The sequence below is a fragment of the Bufo gargarizans genome, chromosome 7 (genome assembly GCF_014858855.1).
Source record: "Bufo gargarizans isolate SCDJY-AF-19 chromosome 7, ASM1485885v1, whole genome shotgun sequence".
Taxonomy (NCBI): domain Eukaryota; kingdom Metazoa; phylum Chordata; class Amphibia; order Anura; family Bufonidae; genus Bufo; species Bufo gargarizans.
Window position 1 is genome coordinate 124,484,332 of NC_058086.1, and position 17,453 is coordinate 124,501,784.

The window sequence follows — 17,453 nt, forward strand, 5'->3', positions numbered from 1 at the left end:
TATAGGGATTGATGGGGCTAAATAGACGTTGTACAACCAGTCACTGTCCGTTAATGCCATCTTGTCATTACAGCCCTATAGGTGTTCTTATATCTTGTGTACAAACTGGAATTTGCAATATAGTTGGAGACATTTTTCTCAGTTTTCTTGGACATGCTTTTCACTACAGTTCAGATTTTTTTTTTCTGCAATAAGAAATTATATGTCAGACCAGAACGCTGCTCACAACAGCATCAGAATGACAGAAATGTGGGACAACTGCTTTGTTAGCTAAACATAGTCATATGTACAGGCAAATGTTTTTTTTTTTTAAATCTGCCTCCCTTATAAGTGCACAGCTTCACTTCTCATCTGTATACGCCACAAAGATTAGAATGTGGCATATTTCTAAGACAGTAACAAGGTTACCCATCTAACAAATATATTTTCTCCAATTTCCTTTGAAAATTTTATTAATCGATAACTATTTTATTTTATTTTTTGCTAAAGTGTAGGGCAAGTGATAGGTAACAATTTTGCAATAGACTTTATTTAGCCAAAACGTTTATTTTTGGTAGAAAACTGGAGCTGAAGCAGCACCCTTAGCAGCACTCTTCAAATGTGCGTTGCTAGGGGCCATCCGTCTCCTATTAGCAAAGGGGAGACGGGCTGTGCGGGATGCTATGCTTCAGCCTCCCGTGCTTCCCTGGGAGACAGAAGGCTGGGCACAGGAGTCTTAGGAGTTAAAATTACATTTATATTCCCCCTTTCTATGCAATCTAATGCTCCGTTACATTCACTGACCTGCGATCCCTGTGATAATAATTCATGTAGCAGCCGGCTCACTGCGCACAGTGCTTCGACTTCCGGCGGTTGCTTCATGAATTTTTTTCACATAACTTTCCAGTTCGAGTTCACTGAAACCCTAGTAAGGAACCATCTTTCTTCTGCACGAAGAAGAACCAGGCCCCGGCTGGCAAAGTCGTCTTCTGGATAAACCCTCTCTCAAGATTCTCCTAAATGTAGTCTGACATCACCTGTGTCTCTGGAAGAGAGAGGTGGTAGACTCAACCACAAGGAGGAATATCACCAGGCAGAAGATTGATTGGAAAGTCCTATGGACAATTTAGAGACAGAGTCTCTGCGTCTTTTTTACTAAAGACGTCCGTGAAATTGGCATATTGCTGCGGTAGTCTGGGCAGATCTACATGTATCGTACGTGAGGAAGCAGGCCGGACCTCTGCTAAGCAGGTGGAGCGACAAGATGATCCCCATTGCAGGATCTCTCTGGAGTACCAGTCCACAATTGGCTAATGAAGGTGGAGCCAGGGTAGCCCAAGAATAATTGGATTTACGGAGACTGGCAGCACATAGAAGGAGATTAACTCCGAGTGTAGTACCCCGACCTTTAATTTAAGAGGTACAGTAACTGAGTACTGGTTCAGGAATTGGTAGTCCATTAATGGAAGCCACTGACAAAGGCCTCTCCAGACGGATGGTGGGAAGCTGATACTGATTAACCAGCGCTTTCAGAATAAAGTTACCGGCTCACCCAGAGTCTAAAAATGCCAGCACAGATAGTGAAACTTCCTTGTGGGAGAGAGTCACTGGAACATAGAGTTTTGGAGGATCACCTCTCCAACTGATCCTAGACCAGTGATGGCTAACCTTGGCTCTCCAGCTGTGGTGAAACTACGACTCCCAGCATGTTCCAATTATTTCTACAGAGTTCTGAGAGCAGCCAAGCAAGGGGGGCATCTTGGGAGTTGTAGTTTTACCACAGCTAGAGTGCCAAGGTTAGCCATCACTGTCCTAGACAATGGCGTTTCCCGGCCTCTGGGGGCAGTTACTCACAAATTGGGTCTTGTCTCCACAATACAGACATAAGTTCTTCAGCTTGCGACATCTGCATGGGTTTTTCAGGAAGAACGACTGCTGGTGGAAGAACCAGTCTCTGAAACAAAGGAGCCAGATGATGTGGTCTTCTAGTGCATGTGACTTGCTTAGAGCGTTCCCTGAAACACTCATCAATCCGTGTAGCCAATGTAATCAGGTCGTTCAGAGACAATGGGAGGTCACGCCCAACTAATTCGTCCTTAATTCGGTCAGAAAGCAGAACACCGCTAGTTGAGCCTCATAATTCCACGCCTGTTCAGACGCCAGGGTACGGAACTGGATGGCGTACTGACCCATAGACATGGAACCTTGACGTAGATGCAGCAGAGCTGAGGCAGCAGAGGATGTGCGACCAGCTCCTCAAAGACCATCCGAAAGGTTGTCAGGAAGGATTGCAAATTAGTCATCTCTGGACCTCCACATTCCCAAATAGGGTTTGCCCAGGCAAGGGCCTCATCAGACAGCAAGGATTTGATGAAGGCAACCTTGGACCGCTCAATAGGGAACCTCTGCCCATGTAACTCGAAGTGGATCAGGCACCTATTAAGGATTCTCTGACATGTATTTGGATTACTACCATAGCGGGTTGGCAGCGGGAGTTGCACTCCTGTGGCATCATAGCAGGTGGAGGAGCACCTGGCAACCCTACCATGGCTGGAAGAGAGATGGTATCCAGGTGAGCCAGGGTTGGTCAACTAGGTCACCTGACCCAACCCAGCCCAGCTCAGGGAGTGATGCGTACCACCCGGAGCAGTGACACATGAAACCAGCCTAACTCATGTTATGTCCAGGGCTGAATTGAATCTGTGGAATGGAATACTCAGTAACAACATCACAAACAGAGTGTCCTGGACTGCAGTGGTAAATTGGAGGGACTGGCCACCAATTACCGGATAGCACGGCTCCCGGAGCCGCGGCAGTAGGCATGGGGACAGCGTCGCATAGCAGTCGCTGTTACAACTGTTGGAGTAACAGAGGAGACACACATGTCTGTGATAGCACAAGGTCCATTATTTTCTTATCAGTACCATAAAGTTAGAAGCTTGGGAAATGTCTCAAATGGTACCCAAACGTCTATGTTTTAGTTGGTATATGTGTCAAAGATAATCCCCTAACTTTGGTTTAGGATTCCTTATGTTCTGTGTATGGAATGTAAGACAAAATCAGACCTGGACATTTAACCCTTACAGTATGATGCTAATAGCTTATGCAATAGTGCCACCTAGGTACGAATAGGTAACATTAAACCAACAGCAAAAATGCATTCTGGGTAATGCAGTGACATCACAGTCGTTAGTATATGTACATGCCTAACCAACAATGAATGGAAAGCTTTAAGTTAGGAAGGTGTGTCTAACTGATAAGTTTGTGATCATAAACCACACACATACGAAAGGGGGGGGGGGCACAGAGACACAGAGAAAGAGAAAAAAAGGAGAAAAAAAGAAAGAAAGAAAGGAGAGAGAGCCCAGGAGAAAAATCAGAATGACCAGAACATTCTTTATGGCTGACTTCCCTTAGACTATGCATATCATCTGCATTCTCGGGTAATGTATAACTTTATTATGTATAGTATTGATTTAATTGGCTTGATATTTTGTAACTCCCCGCTTTAGTGCGGATGTATAATGTTAAAAGTGCTACATCAATATTATCACTATTCAGTAAAGATGCATATTACTGAATAAAAGATCTAATATTGATATCTGAGAAAATCTCTGATTGAAATATTGAATTCCATAGCCAATATCTGGCCTGATAATTTGTAGTGTAGCAATACTACCCGATATCCGAGATTGGTCATAGTTTGAGCAGAGAAAGGGTTTGATCGTATCTACCTTAATCAATATTAAGTTTATTGTGTATATCTCATAATTGTCGTCGAGACGCTTGTATTACATTTTTATGTTTGAGAGGTGATATGGAATGCTGGTAGTCGTGTTAGAGCCATCTAGTGGCAAATTTAGGGCAGTGCATATAATTGTATATTATTGCATACCATTGAGTTTTATATGGATTAATCTTTGATTGCATTTTAAGTTATAGTATAATAAATAATTTATATTTTTCCATATACACTTGTAGCTTATTTTACAGATTGCACAATATAATTCGATTAACAATAAACTCTTTTTGAGGTGTTTTATATGTCCACCTCTAGGATCAATTCCCTTAGAATTTTTTCCCTTGATCCTATGTTTTATATAAAGCATTTGTTTAACATACCCGACAGAACCTTCCTCTGTCATTTTCAGTTCCCTCACAGCGAGAAGTATTATATTTCGTTGTCTTGTCTCCACTTTTCAGCAAGGAGGAGTTACTAGAGGACAGTCATCAGCTACTGCCCAGCCAGCATCTGGAGGAGACATCCGCTGCTTCCTCTGGTAGGTGGGCAAGTAGTGATGAGAAGAGTGGCATGGGAGCTGGTGTTGTGAGCAGTCTGACTCCTGACCCAGAGACGGTTAAGGGGTACATCAGTGATGAGCAGACCGTACTCGATGATGAAGATGTAGCTGATAACACTTGGGAGCCGGGTGACAAAGGGGCTTCACAATCATTGGAAGAGGGTGGTGGCAGCTTTCCCGTGAGCCAGCGGCAGAGCCAGCATGTTGCTAGCGTGGCCGAGTCAGCAGTGTGGCAGCAGAGGGGGGTCGGGACCCAAAGAGGCCCGGGGTAGACCACCCGCTTTGCTGTGCACGGAAGTAGCAGTGCACGGGTTCACAGAGACAGCACCAATATCAGTCAATCAGTGCGTAGTGTTGGGGGTAAAATCACCTACTTGGCAGTGTGGCAGTTTTTTGTTAAGCCTCCGGAGAAGGTGAACATGGCCATATGTAGAATCTGTGGGCAGAAGGGGAAGCATGGCCAGGGTGCCAATGTTGGTACTACAGCTCTGTGTCAAAATATGCAGCGTCGCCATAAAATGGGCTGGGAGAACCGTTGCTCCGATGTGGTGGTCCAGCCTGACGCAGCAACCACTGCATCTCACAGTGGCACGCACCCAATTTCATGTCGTCAAGGCTCCACCACCTCAACTTTAGGGAGGTGATGTCCTTCCCATCATCTGCTGGTCCTGATGCTCCTGCTCTTCCTGCTTCTTCTCCTTGTCAGTCATTCCATCAGCAATTGATCACTGAAGCAATTGCCAAGAGACAACAGTATGCGTGCACTCATTAAACGGTGCAGAAGCTGAATGGGCTCCTGTCCAAGTAGCTTGTCCTGCAGTCCCTCCCTTTCTAAGTGGTGGACTCTGCACCTTTCAGAGATCTGATGGCTTGTGCTGAGCCTAGGTGGAGAGCCCCAAGCCGTCATTTATTTGCCAAAAAGGCAGTACCAGCCCTGCACACACATGTAGAACAGAAAATGGGCCAGTCCTTGAGCCTGTTGGTGTCTAACAAATTGCACGTCAGTGCCGATGTGTAAAGTTATTACTACGGTCAGGGACAATACATGTCCTTTACAGCCCATTGGGAGAATGCGGTTCCTGCACAGCCACAACAGTAACTTGGCATGGTGACGCTGCTTCTGCCTTCACATTCTCACGCCATTGGTCTGGTGACAATGTCCGCCTCTGCCTCCTCATCCTCTACCGTGTCCTCAGCCTCCACTGCAGGGACAATTCACAGTGCTCCTCCAGCATACCACATGTGCAGGGCACGGCAGTGTGTCACACTGATTTGAAATCATTTGCCTGGTCGAACGGAGTCACACAGGGGAGGAACTGCTCTGTGTCCTTCATCAAGAAATCGAATCCTGGCTTTCAATGCGACAACTGAAAATCTGAACCATGGAGACTAACAATGGGAAGAGCATGCTGTCGATGCTGGACAAGGAGGGCTTAGCCATGCGCCCTGCATGGAACACATGTTCAATCTAGTTCTCAAGTGGTTCTTGAAGTCTTCCATCCATCTGCAAAACATCCTAAAAATGGCCAGGAAACTTTGCGTTCACTTCAGCCACTTGTAAACTGCAAAGCACACCCTCCTTGAGCAGCAGCGGCAGAACTGCATCCCCCAGCATCGGCTGATATGCGACATTTCCACCCATTGGAATTCCACCCTCAATATGTTGGACCGACTGCACAAAAAGAGAAAGGCCATAAACGATTTCCTGACTATCCAAGCAGACAGTAGTACTACACTGTGTAACAACGATTTCAGCCAGTGGCAACTCATGTGGCGCACCTGCCATTTGCTCAGACCCTTTGAGGAGGCCACGTTATTTGTCAGTCGTCAGGACTACAGGATGAACAATGTCATTCCACTGCTTCCTGGAACAGATGCAGGTAAATCTGGCTGGTCAGGGGACTGGAGATGTGGCGTGGCGACTAGATCTCATGACCACATGAGACCTTTGGGGCTGCACTGGATAAGGGGGATGACATTGGAGCACAAGCAATGTGTAGCAAAATGGGTGGTTTTTACACACAGGTGACAGGAGAGGAGATACAGGGCGATGAGGAAGACGAGGTAGAAGACCTTGACCTTTGTCAAGATGAATCAGGCATGGATCAGCCAGGATTTCCACCCACCAATGTCTGATGCATCAGACTAGATCATCCATGGTTCCACACCAACACTTTGACAAAAGAGACCGGTTTGTTCTGGCTACTTGCCTCAGCTAGTATTCTGATGCCACACTATCTAATCAGATCTAATGCCAAGTGCTCCTTCTTTCACCCACCATCTTCAGAGGGTACTAGTATTGCCACCCACCTCCACACTATGTCACCTTGACACTCTGTGGCCTTCTCATGCTGCTGCCACCTCCAAACTATGTCACCTTGCCACTCTGTGGTCTCTTGAAGCTGCTGCCACCTCCACACTATATCACTTTGCCACTCTGTGGTCTCTTGATGCTGCTGCCACCTCCACACTATGTAACCTTGCCACTCTGTGGTCTCCTCATGCTGCTGACACCTCCACACTATGTCACCATGCCACTCCGTGGCCTCCTGATGCTGCTGCCATCTCCACACTATGTCACCTTGCCACTCGATGGTCTTCTGATACTGCTGCCACCTCAACACTCCTCATGCTGCTTCCACCTCACCACTATGTCATAGGGCCACTCTGTGGACTTCTCATGTTGTTCCCACCCTCCCCACTTCATGTCTGGGACACTATTTAGCCTTTCTGGATTGACTGACATCATCATTTATTTCAGAAGGAAGGAAAAATGTGAAGCACTACAGATTTTCTCTGTGTAGCAACTGTAAGGCCTGTATAGTCCCATCATAACTGGCTTATGATTTGGTAGCCAAAAGCAGGAGTGGGTACAAAACACAGAAGATATGCAAATATTCTGTTCATGTGTCATCTCTGTTTTGGATCTACTCCTATTTTTTTGGGCATTAGCAATACTGATGGATTACTGACCAAATGCTGACTGAGTAAAGGCGGATGCTCCACAGACAGGATTTTGTGGGTTACTGTTCTGACAGATCAGAGGAAGGGCAAAATAATTAGTAATGTCAACACAAACTTACTGCTGACACCCTCGCCACTCTGTTGGGGGGTTCTACTTGTTTAAGTGTTTAATAGAACAGGTTCTGTAGACATCTATGTGGAATCAGCTGACAACGGTGTAAAAAGAGTGCACTTCTTCTTGGCACTAACATAGACTTATAAGGCTGAGTTCATACTTGAGTTATTTGGTCAGTGTTGGCCCCGTGACTGCCCAAATAACTGAAGTGTGCATTGATTCTAAGTGTGATGCCTGTATATAATTTCTCTACCACAGCACACTCACTATGCGTATTACTGCAGGGCACAGTGTTCTACACAACTATAAAGGCTCTCTGCAGCCAGGAAATCGATTTTTTTCACAAAATTCACCACAAATAATTTCTGATTGAACCAAATTATTTTTATTTTTTATTTGGCAAACCGTTGAATCCCAAAAAAATTTTATTCGCTCATCTCTAGCTCAGATGCATAAAATATGTATGTCTAGCATTTATTAAAACTCTTTTATATTTGGAGGTGGAGCCTAAATGCTGAGCAGGATGGAAGTCTGAAGCAGAACTCCCGCTTCACACACCCATGCTTCCTTTCTTTTAGATGTCAGAAAGTCCTCAAAATGATCAAGATTGTAAGGAAAAGATCCAGGGAGACCTTCTCCACTCCCAGACAGAAAAAGAACCAGCCAAAAATGGACCGCTTTCTCAGTAAGAAACTCACAGCCTCTCCAGCACGCTCTGACAAGATGGCGCAGCAGGCCTGTATGCTTGACTCAGAGGGGGAGGATGAAAAAAGCGCCAGCAATGCACTAGACAATGGAAAGACCTGGTTTACTGAGGACAATGGAGCGATTACCAGGTCTTTTTTCAAAGCCATCCTTTCACAAGACCTTGCCCCCTTAAAGAGTGAATGGACATCGGCAGGACATGAGGACACTGGGTCACAGGGTTGAATATCTGGAAGCCAACCAGGGCCTTGCCACCACCCACAGCACCGCAGTAGTCCATGCTATGGGGCCCCAGATCAACTCCCTGAACAACGCCTTATTGAAGATCAGAATAATCTGAGCCAGCAAAATAAATTAGACTTGAAGGCCTGCCTGGGACCATCCTACCTTCAAAGCTAGAGTCTACAGCTATGGCACTCTTTTCAGACTTACTGGGGAGGACAGAGCCCAAAACATCACCATTAAATGGATTTATAGGTCTCTTTGCCCCCCCACCTAAACAAAGGGAACCTCAGCGAGACGTCATCTGTGGCCTGCTCAGCCTCTCCCTTCTCTGTTCAGCAAGGGAGAGGAAAGAGCTTTTCCTCGCTTGTGCCCCCATACTCCTCTTCCAGGACCTGTTGTCATCCACTCTGACCAAGCGGAGAACACTTAAACCTCTCACCGATTACCTTCACAGTCAGAAAGTGTCATACAGGTGGCTGTTCCCATTTGTAATTACTTTTAGCAAAGATGGCAGACGCTGCACCATCTGCCTACCTTCAGAATTGGCTGTGACCTGGTCGCTGCTAGACATCACTCCTATACAAATCGACTCTTGGCTACCAGTCAACATATCCATAAACAAATTACCACCATTATCACAACAGGAGGCCTGGTCGGTGGTTTCTAAACACAAGTCTCCCAATAGTAAGAGGCGAATAGAATAGCTCCTCAGCACCATATACTCCTATCTCATCCGAGCTGCGTATTGAGGACCTGGACTTGAGACTTCCCTATGGAGACTACTCAATTTCCAGATAAGTACTGTTATCAAACGGTAGTGCAGAAGATATCTGATCACAGCTTCATATGCACTCACTCTCTGCACGCTAACCATTGATCATTCATACGGGAGAGAGGTCCCATTTCTCTCACCCATTAGTCCGTTTTACATTTGGAGCTTATACAACAGCACCAGGCTCATAGCGATGCTGTTTCACCTATCTTGTCCTGTTAACTCCTTCATGGGCAACGCCTTTAGCCCTCCACAGTTTTGTTCTGACGATCCAGCTGCACTTCAAATACCACACCTAATTTGATATGGTAAGAGTGTGGTTTGAAGCAGAGATCCTTGAAAGTAAAGTTGTTGCATTTTAGTACTGCATTTAAATTTGTTATTTTTTTTTTATTATCTGCCGTGTATTGCCATTTAAACCCATTTTTCTATTTCTTTTCTTTATATTTTTTTTTTCTCTGCTTGATTAAGGGGAGTGTCCTGGGCAACCAGATGCTATAAATTAAACCACTGAACTCTCCCAGAGCTTTCTCTTCCTGAGGCTTGCTGTTCTAAGTGGGCTTCTGATTAAGTGGAGTTAAAGAAAAGGCGTTTAAGACAAGAAGCAGGATACTAAAGTTGGATAGAATTTCCTTGTGTGTTGTTGGCTTGATTCTAGCTAGTCCTTCAACTACTGCAGACAGGGTCTAATTCTAACTTAGATTTACAGTTTTACTTTTTTAATGTTCATTTCCATTAAACATGTGCTCCATGGACAATGCTACCAAGTGTGTGTCGTGTGCAATGCATGCATGCCTTAATGAGCCGTTTGAGGGTGAATACATTTGCACTAGATGCAAACATGTTGCATATTTGGAAGCCCAGATCTTGGATCTAAATAAGCAGCTTGAAATAGCATAGCAAAACTGGAGAGAGGCTTAGATCTCACTGTGCAGGGCGGGCAAGATCAGGACTATCAGATCAGCAGTTTGGTTAATTTAGAAATAAAGGGTAGAGGAAAAAGTGTCAGGGAGGCTAGCCCTGAGCTGGCACGTCCTAGTAAATATGCCTGTTTGGCTAATATTAGGGATGAAAGCCCTGGGCCAGCAACACTTCAGCAGGTCGTTTCTCCTAGCAACCAGCAGGATGACAGCTGCAGGAAGGATGGGAAAAGAAGTACAGCAAAGGTCAGACAGATGCTGGTGGTAGGGGACTCTATTATTAGGCGGACAGACAGGGTTATCTGTCGCCGAGACCATGAATGCCGAACAGTGTGTAGTCTGTCGGGTGCTCGGGTTCGGCATATTGCGGATCGGATTGACAGATTGCTGGGTGGGGCTGGGGAAGACCCGGCGGTCATGGTACACATTGGCACCAATGACAAAGTCAGTGGGAGATGGAAGGTCCTAAACCCCTTCATACCCATGACCCATGAAACACTGCAGGAAACCATTCACACTCAGCAAGAGCTGAAGGAACCTGGTCACTAGTGCTGAGCGTCAGGGGCTATATTCAAATTTGCGATATTTCACAAATATTTTTTAGACTATTTGTCATATATTCACAAATTTCACGAATTCAAGATAATTTTATTGTATGTGAAAAATTGGCAATGTAAAATCATATAATGCAAATTTGTAAGGTGAAATACACTGGGTCACTTTGGCTACATTTTTCAAGCTGGTATAAGTTTCCTGAGACTAAAGAAAATGGTTGGCATGGCAGAACATTAGAATAGCTTTATATGCAGATAGAGTCAAGATAGAGTCAAGTGCTCCAATGTATTCACGATTTCGCTAATCGGCAGTGATAAGAATATTTTTGTTGCATCATTTTAGCAGGTCTGACTACAGATTACTGATTGGTGCACTAAGTATTGTTGTGAACTTGACATTGCTTCCTTCTCTTTTGCCCACAAGCAAGAAGTAGAGAGGAATTATGCGTTCAGATGGAAAAAAAATGCAGAATATTCGATATAACAAATATAAAGCACTACAGGGAGTGCAGAATTATTAGGCAAATGAGTATTTTGACCACATCATCCTCTTTATGCATGTTGTCTTACTCCAAGCTGTATAGGCTCGAAAGCCTACTACCAATTAAGCATATTAGGTGATGTGCATCTCTGTAATGAGAAGGGGTGTGGTCTAATGACATCAACACCCTATATCAGGTGTGCATAATTATTAGGCAACTTCCTTTCCTTTGGCAAAATGGATCAAAAGAAGGACTTGACAGGCTCAGACAAGTCAAAAATAGTGAGATATCTAGCAGAGGAATGCAGCACTCTTAAAATTGCAAAGCTTCTGAAGCGTGATCATCGAACAGTCAAGCGTTTCATTCAAAATAGTCAACAGGGGCGCAAGAAGCGTGTGGAAAAACCAAGGCGCAAAATAACTGCCCATGAACTGAGAAAAGTCAAGCGTGCAGATGCCAAGATGCCACTTGCCACCAGTTTGGCCATATTTCAGAGCTGCAACATCACTGGAGTGCCCAAAAGCATAAGGTGTGCAATACTCAGAGACATAGCCAAGGTAAGAAAGGCTGAAAGACGACCACCACTGAACAAGACACACAAGCTGAAACGTCAAGACTGGGCCAAGAAATATCTCAAGACTGATTTTTCTAAGGTTTTATGGACTGATGAAATGAGATTGAGTCTTGATGGGCCAGATGGATGGGCCCGTGGCTGGATTGGTAAAGGGCAGAGAGCTCCAGTCCGACTCAGACGCCAGCAAGGTGGAGGTGGAGTACTGGTTTGGGCTGGTATCATCAAAGATGAGCTTGTGGGGCCTTTTCGGGTTGAGGATGGAGTCAAGCTCAACTCCCAGTCCTACTGCCAGTTTCTGGAAGACACCTTCTTCAAGCAGTGGTACAGGAAGAAGTCTGCATCCTTCAAGAAACACATGATTTTCATGCAGGACAATGCTCCATCACACGCATCCAAGTACTTCACAGGGTGGCTGGCAAGAAAGGGTATAAAAGAAGAAAATCTAATGACATGGCCTCCTTGTTCACCTGATCTGAACCCCATTGAGAACCTGTGGTCTATCATCAAATGTGAGATTTACAAGGAGGGAAAACAGTACACCTCTCTGAACAGTGTCTAGGAGGCTGTGGTTGCTGCTGCACGCAATGTTGATGGTGAACAGATCAAAACACTGACAGAATCCATGGATGGCAGGCTTTTGAGTGTCCTTGCAAAGAAAGGTGGCTATATTGGTCACTGATTTGTTTTTGTTTTGTTTTTGAATGTCAGAAATGTATATTTGTGAATGTTGAGATGTTAGTGGTTTCACTGGTAAAAAATAATTAAATAGGTAAATAATTGAAATGGGTATAATTGAAATGGGTATATATTTGTTTTTTGTTAAGTTGCCTAATAATTATGCACAGTAATAGTCACCTGCACACACAGATATCCCCCTAAAATAGCTAAAACTAAAAACAAACTAAAAACTACTTCCAAAAATATTCAGCTTTTATATTAACGAGTTTTTTGGGTTCATTGAGAACATGGTTGTTGTTCAATAATAAAATTAATCCTCAAAAATACAACTTGCCTAATAATTCTACACTCCCTGTATATTCTAAATATTCGCAAATTTTTGAATGTGGCGATATTTGCCATAAAAATTTGCTATTCAAATATTGGTGATCAATACTACTGGTCACACTCGGCAAGAGCTGAAGGAACCCTTTCACACTTGGTGGATACTGGACAACATTGGTCAAGATGGTTAGGCAGAAAGAAGTACAAGACACTCACTGTCATTACAGGACACAGTACAGACACAGGGACTACGGGAATACAAACAAAAAAAGGGCACACACAGACAGACAAAGCTCAATTCATGCACAAACTAGAAAGCCCAGGCAGTACACAAGTAAAAGCTGTAGAAATGAAAGTTGCACAACCAGGGCTGGTTATAGGACTCCAGACACACAAAACAACAGATACAGAGCTCAGCAATATACAGCAGCCTGACACAGAACTAGGGACAACCACTAACATAGAACACTAGAAAATATATAGTAGACTTAACGAGCACATTAGGCAAAACACAAAGAGATTAACCTCACAATAACCAGACTGAGGAGACATACAAATCACAGTGGTGCAATTCACACTCACAAGTAGCCACGGCCAGTAAACATGGAACAGTGGGAAATGTGCAATGCTATACTGAGTAATGGACCTAGATACACATCCACAATATCTGGCCACTGGCCAATGTTTAATACAATGGCAAACAGTGAACTGACAATGTAAGGGTGGGTTCACACTAGTGTTAGGGATTCCATTATCGCTTTCCATTATAACATGTTTATAACATGGAATATAAAATAATGGAATCCATAAGCTGGAAGGACGGATATGTTCCTCTGCCCATAGACTTGTATTATGATGGAATGCAAAATGGAAGTCTTTAAAAGGCATTCCGTTTGCTCTCCGGATCTGTCTGGGTCCCGTTATGCTTTCCCATAGACTTCTATTAGGACGGAAAGCAAACGGAATGCCTTTTAAAGGCTTTCGTTTTTCATTATGTCTGGGTATTCTGTTATTTTCTGTTATAACCAAGTTATAGCGAAAAGCCATAATGGAATCCCTAATGCTAGTGTGAACCCACCCTAGCATTGTCACCATGATGGTGGACTATTATAGTATCTGCAGTACTTCATGATCTGGACTCTTTATTTATAGCACTTCTAGTGTCTGTATTACTGCAAATAATAGTCCAAGATCATGGTAACAGATTCCCCTTATGCACTGCATGTATGACTGTTTTAGGAAACTAGAGAGACATCCTAATGTTTCTCTTTCTTCACTTTGTGCCCTTTTAGCTGCTATACATTTGAACATCACATACTGTCCAGCATTCGCTACAATATAATTAGATGTATTTAAAATATATTGTTCATGCTGGGTATGATTATGCACTTATTAATAATCTCCATCCAATAACATTATCCACTGCCAAAAGTTAGGTATTTATCTTGTGTAGGACTTCATGTGATAGAACCAAGATGTTAAATTAGAACTACTGTATATTTATTTAACTTGGTAAACATTAAAGTGGTATTCCCATCTGTGACTCTGAGAAAATTGAGCTTCGAATCAGACATCTGAAGTCGATTCATTCAAACACTCAGGTTCCAGACAGCATTAAAACCAATCTCTGTACAGCATTAACATTTCTTGCCTACATGTAGGCAAAATTAGTTTCACCTGAAGTTGCACGAGACTTTGGTAAATTAATTCAATATTCATTTCTGCATCTTTGAAAACATTTAAAATTAGGAATCCGAAGTTGGGTTTAGTGCTGAGGTACCAGCCGATACCACACCAGACTTCTGATTTCTTATTTTAAATGTTTACAGATACATAAATAATACTGAATTCAAGTTTGGCTCCAAGCATACATTTTAATGCTGTATAGAAGCAGCATTAATATCATTAATTGACTTCGGATCGATGATCTGATGCTCGATTCACTCAACACTAGCGATGACACATCACCAGGATATGACACATATATTAAGTAGGTGTAATTCTTACCTCCTGAACAAGGCCCCTGAAGTGAAAGGAAAGCAGTATGCCAGAGTGGCCATCCTCCATTTGCTGTTATGGAAGTTCCGAAAATAGATGAGCGCTCTGCTTCCATATCCAGCATTCCCATATCAGTGAATAGAGAGCAAGTTGGCCATGCACTGTGCACTCTACCTCACTTTGGGGGCCCCATTATGGACGTAGAAGCATATCCCGGAGGTGAGACGCACAATTTTCTGCCAGTAATAGCATATGCTGGTGATATGCCATCAAAGTCCCACATGGAAATATCCTTTTAATGTTGTTACTGTATAATTTTCTTTTATTGTTACTCTTGTTTATACCCTCATCAAACTAGAATAATAGTTTGAAAAAAAAAAATTACCTGCAAATTTGACATGGAATTTATTCTCAGGTTTCAATATCTGAACGTACAGGGGGCAACTTGGAGCAAAGTCTTTGACAGCCCAGGCTCTTAATATTGTTTGATGATCCTAAATAACAAGCACATATTAGTTCACTGCATTAATAGTCTGTATATTATAGCAAGTAGGTTGGTGGAAGAGTTTCTGTTGTATAACAGTGATAATGATTATTAACCATGATGGCTAGAAAACAGGTTATGCATTTAAGGGTTGGACCCCAAAAAATAAAATGGTACCTTAAAAACGCCCAGTGGACATAAGCAAATGCATGGTACATCGCAAAATATAGTCGTATAAAATTAGAATAACAGTGGAATTGCATTGTCACATGCCAAATTCACATAACCTGGTCATGGGATCACCGTATTAAATGCCTTTGACACTGGACACAAAGGACACAGTAAACTTACTGTATCTGTCTTCATCTGTTTTTCTGCTCTAATGTCCAGTGGCAACCAATAACTTATGGCAATAATGTGTGAAGAGTAAATGTACTGTGAATAAAGCAATATTACTTACAGCTGCTGTCCTATCTACTTCACATCTGCTGCTCAGTATAAAACATGCCTCGGCATCATCCATTCTGGAAAAAAAAAAGTAAAATTATAGCACTGCTTGCAAAAGCTTTTAAAAATAATTCATGTATCTTCTTACTTATATTTAATACAATGCTGGATTTTTTAAATAGTTGTTTTGGGGATTTTTACATTAAACACAAATATAGTGTTTTGTTGTTTATTTGAATTACAGTACTTCATATGATAAACACAATCACCCCTTCAGGACCAAGCCAATTTTGGTGATGATATTTTATTCTTTTTTTGCTTCCCTGACTATCAAAAGTCTTTTTTTTTTTTTTTTTTTTGGGGGGGGGGGAGTGACAAAAAAAAGTACATGTATTCTGAAATTGATGTTGGCAAGTGGGTGTCAACTGCCTAACACAAAGCTGTGTATAGAGCTCCTGATAGTCTTAATAGAAAGTCAGATGTGACAAAATTTGTAAGAGAAGCACTGTCCTAAATAAGTTTGTTGCATTTCATGTGGTTCATGCACCAGAAATGAAGTCTATACCAACTGGCATACTTTTATGGTCTGTTGTACACCAGTTGATGTTGCACAAAACATTAACTTTATTGGCTATGTAGAATCTATCTCCCCAAATGCCAAGTGTATCGTAAATGGGCAAAAGTCACATTTCTTTCTAGTTGCCACATTTCTGGCCCAAAGAATATATACATTTCCTCATATTCTAGCCCAGATAATATAAAGTTTCACAATTCTGCTCAGCTAGTAGAAGAAAAAAATAATGCTGAAATTTTATTAGGTAGCATAGCATGACATGAAGAGGACCAACAGGCCAATATTAACATGCATAATGGACAGAGCATGAAATCATCTCGGTTCGGTCAATATTCCTAAATTTTAGGTATACAATTATATTTTATTTCCCTAATTGTTTATCATGCTAGGCCTTGGGAAACTGGTTTAAAGATTTGCTAAAACTTAAAACATATTGTTAAAATTAGAGATAAGCAAATCGAAGCTGACAAAGTAAAATTCAATCTGAATTTCCGGAAAAATTTGATTTGCACCGAATCCGAATTTCCTCGCGCTTCGTGATAACGAATCACATTTTTTTCCTAAAATGGCTGCTGCACGTGTGAGGACATGAAGCGAGGAACTCTAGGAAGGTGGGATCACCCATAATGCCATGCATGCAGGCAATCAGCAGCCAGCCAGTCCTGTGAAGTCACTGTCCTATAAATAGCCTCAGCCATCTTGGATTCTGCCATTTTCTAGTGTACTTAGTGCAGGGAGAGATGTCAGCAGGTGCTAGGGACAATGCTAGGAAAAACTTCATTGTGTGATTTACAAGTGCAGGGAAAGATTATTCAAGGTGTAGTAAAAGGACAGGGAGGAATCATTCTACAGCATTTATGTTGAACAGGGTTCAGTCGGGGAGGTTACAGCCTGGGTAATAGGAACAATCCTATTATACCTTGCTGCACTGGAGACCCAAATTGCCATTATACAGGTCTATAATTCCAGCAAACTGTTATTGGGTGCAAGTGCTGTTTGATACAACCATTAATAGGGTTTATTACCAGGAAATATGTCTACATCTTATCTGCCCTTGTGTGGTGCAGTTTTATGTTGTAAATAATTTTTTGGCTAGTATTAGTGGGATATTAGCTGTTTGGTGAAGTGCGAAAAATTACAGCCCAGTATTAGTGGCAAAAGTAAAATATATTTGCCATTCAGCGGTGCAGTTACATGCTCTAAAGCCCATTTTGTTGTGTATTAGTAGAAAAGTAAAAAAAAATTACCTATGCAGTTATAGGGTCTAAAGCCCTTTTTGTCCTATATTAGTGGTAAAAGTAAAATATATTTGCTGCTCAGCGGTGCAGGTATATGTTCTAAAGCCCTTTTTGTCGTG

At 42.6% G+C, this 17,453-nt stretch overlaps 1 protein-coding gene across 1 annotated transcript in view; it reads right to left on the minus strand.

Annotated features, from left to right (window-relative positions):
* KCNT2 (potassium sodium-activated channel subfamily T member 2) overlaps positions 1-17,453 on the minus strand; it is a 1,405,312-nt gene that overhangs the window by 612,226 nt on the left and 775,633 nt on the right. Inside the window, exons 12-13 of the mRNA XM_044301880.1 lie at positions 15,536-15,599; positions 14,977-15,085 (exon numbers count right to left, since the gene is read on the minus strand). Of these exons, the coding sequence (XP_044157815.1) occupies positions 14,977-15,085; positions 15,536-15,599 (173 nt within the window). The remainder of the gene's footprint in view (positions 1-14,976; positions 15,086-15,535; positions 15,600-17,453) is intronic.